Consider the following 3,591-nt stretch of genomic DNA (forward strand, 5'->3'; position numbering starts at 1 on the left):
CGCGTACAATACCCGCAGACATAAAGAACCTGTCACAAAGTCACAACCCGAACGCGGCGCGGACACAAGCCAGAGGTGACAGAGGCAAAGGGCAGCTGCCTCCTCCTCACCCCACCCCCCTTGGTTTCTAAAAGTTTATTTAAAGTGCTATTCCCAGGGCTCAGGGAAAAAAAAAAAAAAAATAGGGGCGGGGGGGGCAGCGCCAACAGCAACAAGGCAAGTTTCTTTTTCATTCACGAAATGAAACTGAAGAATTCGCTTTAAAGACGTACCCACCCACACAGAATATCAAACTGACGACTGCTTGCTAAGGCGACAGGGTCATTCCCTCGCGTCTGTCCGGAGGAAGCTGGAAGGGAACTGCCAGGAAACGCTCTCGCGAGCGTGAAGAGCTATAGTTGCAGTGATGTGCCAGGTTTTCCTTGCTTTCATAAATTAGGGGAACAAAATCTCGTTATAGGAGAGATTTTTTTAAATTCCAACTGGAACGGATCGTGGTAATTCACATTATTCTTGGGCGCCTTAACGCTCTCACCGGATTGATATACAAACGAATTTCACGTTGAAAGTCGCCTTTGTGGGTCTCTCTTTGGCTGTGTTCCACGGGCTTTACTTTTGGAATCTGGGGCTTTGCTCTTTAAGCCGCTGCCGTTCTCTTTTGTGCAAACTAGTTGCTTTAGCGGCTCCTTCCATCCTTCTGGATCCCCAGGTCAGAGCCGAGAAACTTAACTGCATTTCCCAAAGATCCTTCGTGAGGTCCCCACCCACTCCCAAAGCGACTTTATTCATGCCACCATGTCGTCGCCCATTTAACTGGCCAGGAAAATAACGGTATAAAACGCTGCCTCTTCTCCTCAATTAAAACGAGAGATCCGTAGTGAACAGCAGTTTTGTCTTCAGCGTTCACGAGAGGCGGTTGCCTGGGGAAGATACCAGCCGAGAGAACCTCGGTGGCTGACATTGGTTTCAGTGGCCCTCTCTGTTGGATTTTTCCCCGGGAGGTTTACCTCCACCAGCTTCTGCTTCCAGGAATAAGGGTCGGAATTGATTTTCAGTTTGCCAGGGAATGAGGCCTTCTCCCATCACCTTCGCTCCCTCTCTCCATAACTTATTGGTTTATGATATTAATTACAATACAAACTCTTACCTGAAAATCGGCTTTCATTAATCTGATTGTACAACATAGTATAAACACAGATACCAGAAGTGTTATATTTATTCAGATTACTAGGGAATCCACTTCTGGGTTTGTCTGTTTCAATACCTTCCTTTCCCGCAAAGGTTCGGGGTCACCGGCTCTGCCCCGCGCGGTAAGGGCGCCCTCTCCCTCTTGGGGGTGGCGTGGGGGGTGGGGTTGGTGCTGTCCAGGGCCAGGTCTCTCCCCGCGCGTTAGTGCCTGCCATCCCGCCGGGCCCCCCTAGGAATGCACCAGCACCGAGTGCAGGGCGCTGCCCTTGCTCTCGGCTGCACTCGGGGCCGTGGGCTGCAGGGAGACTGCGGGCGAGGCCGCGGCCGCTGGGCACACTGTGGACTGTGCTGGCGGCTGCTGAGCAGCCGCGGGGACGGTGAGCGCCGGGGGCAGCGCGGTCACCGGCGGCAGTGCAGGCGTGGGCTTGATGGGCACAGGCACTGCAGGCAAGCTCTGACTTGCCGAGTGGCACAGGGCCTTGACCGGCACCCCGAAGGCCCCATACTCGGGGCCCACAGGGACCCCCGCAGCTGCAGCAGCGGCAGCGGCCGCGGCCACAGAATCCATGACGCCGACGTGCGGCCAAACAGAGCTGACGACGTTGCCGAGCTGGCTGGGCACCGGGTAGCCCAGGTGGTGCATGACCGATGCCAAGGGCAGCCCGCCGGCTTGCAGCACGCCCTTGTAGTCCCCGCCGATGATGTTCTCGATGGCGAACGGGTGCTTAAAGCCCGACGTGGATGCGGCGGCGGCGGCTGCCGCGGCGGCAGCGGAGCCCAGCCCGTAGGGCGGGAATTGTGACAGGCGCCCCACGCTGCCCACTGCAGCTGCAGCCGCCGCCGCTGCTGCTGCCGCCACAGCCGCTGCCTCCTGCATCTTGCCAGGGTGGGACGGCTGTTGAGGCTGCGACTGCTGGGGCGGCTGCTGCGGGGGCTGCGACGAGAGGTGTGGCGGCGGCTGCGGAGCTGGCGGCGGCTGCTGGTGGAAATAGTGCACCATGTGCGGCGGCGGCGGGGGCGGGGGCGGCTGGGGCGGGTGGTGGTGATGGTGGTGATGCGCGGCAGCGTGGTGGTGGTGGTGGTGGTGGTGCGCGTGGTGCGGATGGTGGGGATGGAGGTGCCCTCCGGGCCCAGTGCCGGGCGCGCTCTTGGTGTTACCTGCGTGCAGGTGAGCGTGGTCCGCACGTAGCACCTTAAAGCGCTTGCGGCGCCGCAGGAAGCTGCCGTTCTCGAACATGTCGCCGCAGTCGGGGTGCAGCGCCCAGAAGCTGCCCTTGCCGGGCTGGTCCGGCCGCCGCGGGATCTTGATGAAGCAGTCGTTGAAGGAGAGGTTGTGGCGCAGGCTGTTCTGCCAGCGCTGCGTGTGCTCGCGATAGTAGGGGAAGCGCTCCATGATGAACTTGTAGATGTCGCTCAGCGGCAGCATCTTCTCCGCCGAGTGTTGGATGGCCATGGCGGTCAGCGAGATGTACGAGTAGGGCGGCTTTTGGTCGCTGTACGAGCTCTTCCCCGGCCGCGGCATCGCCTCCGGCGTCTCCACTGCCCTCCGGCCCACACTGGGCCTCAACGTCGCTCCGCACCCGGCTCCCGAGGCCTGGCTGCCCTCACTAACCCGCACTGCGTCCGCCCAGCCCCGCGCCCCACCCTCTCTCCACCTAGGTCCTCTAGTCGTCTGTCTCCGGCCTTCTCCGAGCTGCTTGGGGTCGCCTGGTTTGGGCTCTCGGGGCAACTCAGCTCTCAGACGCCCGCAACTTCTGACCCCGACGGTCGAGGCCCGGCGCGCACAGTCGCGGGCGGGACGCTCCAGTTTTACCCGCCGCCCTCTCGGTGTCTTCCCCGCGCGGCGGCCAGAGGCTGAGCGCCGGAGCTGAAAGATGAGATGCGAGTGGCCACAGGCTGTGCTCCCCTCCAGCCTCTTAGCTTTTTCTCCGCCGGATGGAAGCCCAGGGCAAGTCTGCTTGGAAGAAGGACTGGGCTGTTGGGACTCTGGCCCTTTACATTTGAGTTGCTGCTTGCGGTCCTGGAGCCGGGGACGGCGAGATTAGCGTGCGCTCTGGACTCAGCCCTCTGTCGTAGCACTTAGCTAGCCTGCTCTGGAGTTCGGGTTTTCCTGGAGGGGAGAGGCAAGGTAAGCGGAGGGAAACTCCGCTCCTGGCAGCCTGCGCCTCCCTTTTCTCCGGCGGCTTGTGGCAGAGTCAGGGATAGAAGAGACACCAGAGCCCAAAGCGGTCGCTCGGGGAAAAAAGTTTGGTGGTTTCTGCGGCAGCAGCGCCTGCAAGCTCTGCGGAGGGGCGGGGGCGCTGGACGCCTGGCACGAGCTGCGGGCCGGTGGGGGTGTCTCCGAACGCGAGGCGAGTGCGGAGCTGACCTGGACGCGCTTGCAGTCAGCGATGCAGCTGCCGC

At 61.1% G+C, this 3,591-nt stretch overlaps 1 protein-coding gene across 1 annotated transcript; it reads right to left on the reverse strand.

Moving 5' to 3' along the window:
* Positions 1 to 1,417: 1,417 nt before the first annotated feature.
* On the reverse strand, positions 1,418 to 2,710 carry FOXB2 (forkhead box B2). The gene has a single exon (XM_010587499.2). It carries the CDS (start codon positions 2,708 to 2,710, stop codon positions 1,418 to 1,420), a length of 1,293 nt encoding a protein of 430 aa, XP_010585801.2.
* Positions 2,711 to 3,591: the final 881 nt, after the last annotated feature.

The sequence above is a fragment of the Loxodonta africana genome, chromosome 9, assembly GCF_030014295.1.
Source record: "Loxodonta africana isolate mLoxAfr1 chromosome 9, mLoxAfr1.hap2, whole genome shotgun sequence".
NCBI lineage: Eukaryota > Metazoa > Chordata > Mammalia > Proboscidea > Elephantidae > Loxodonta > Loxodonta africana.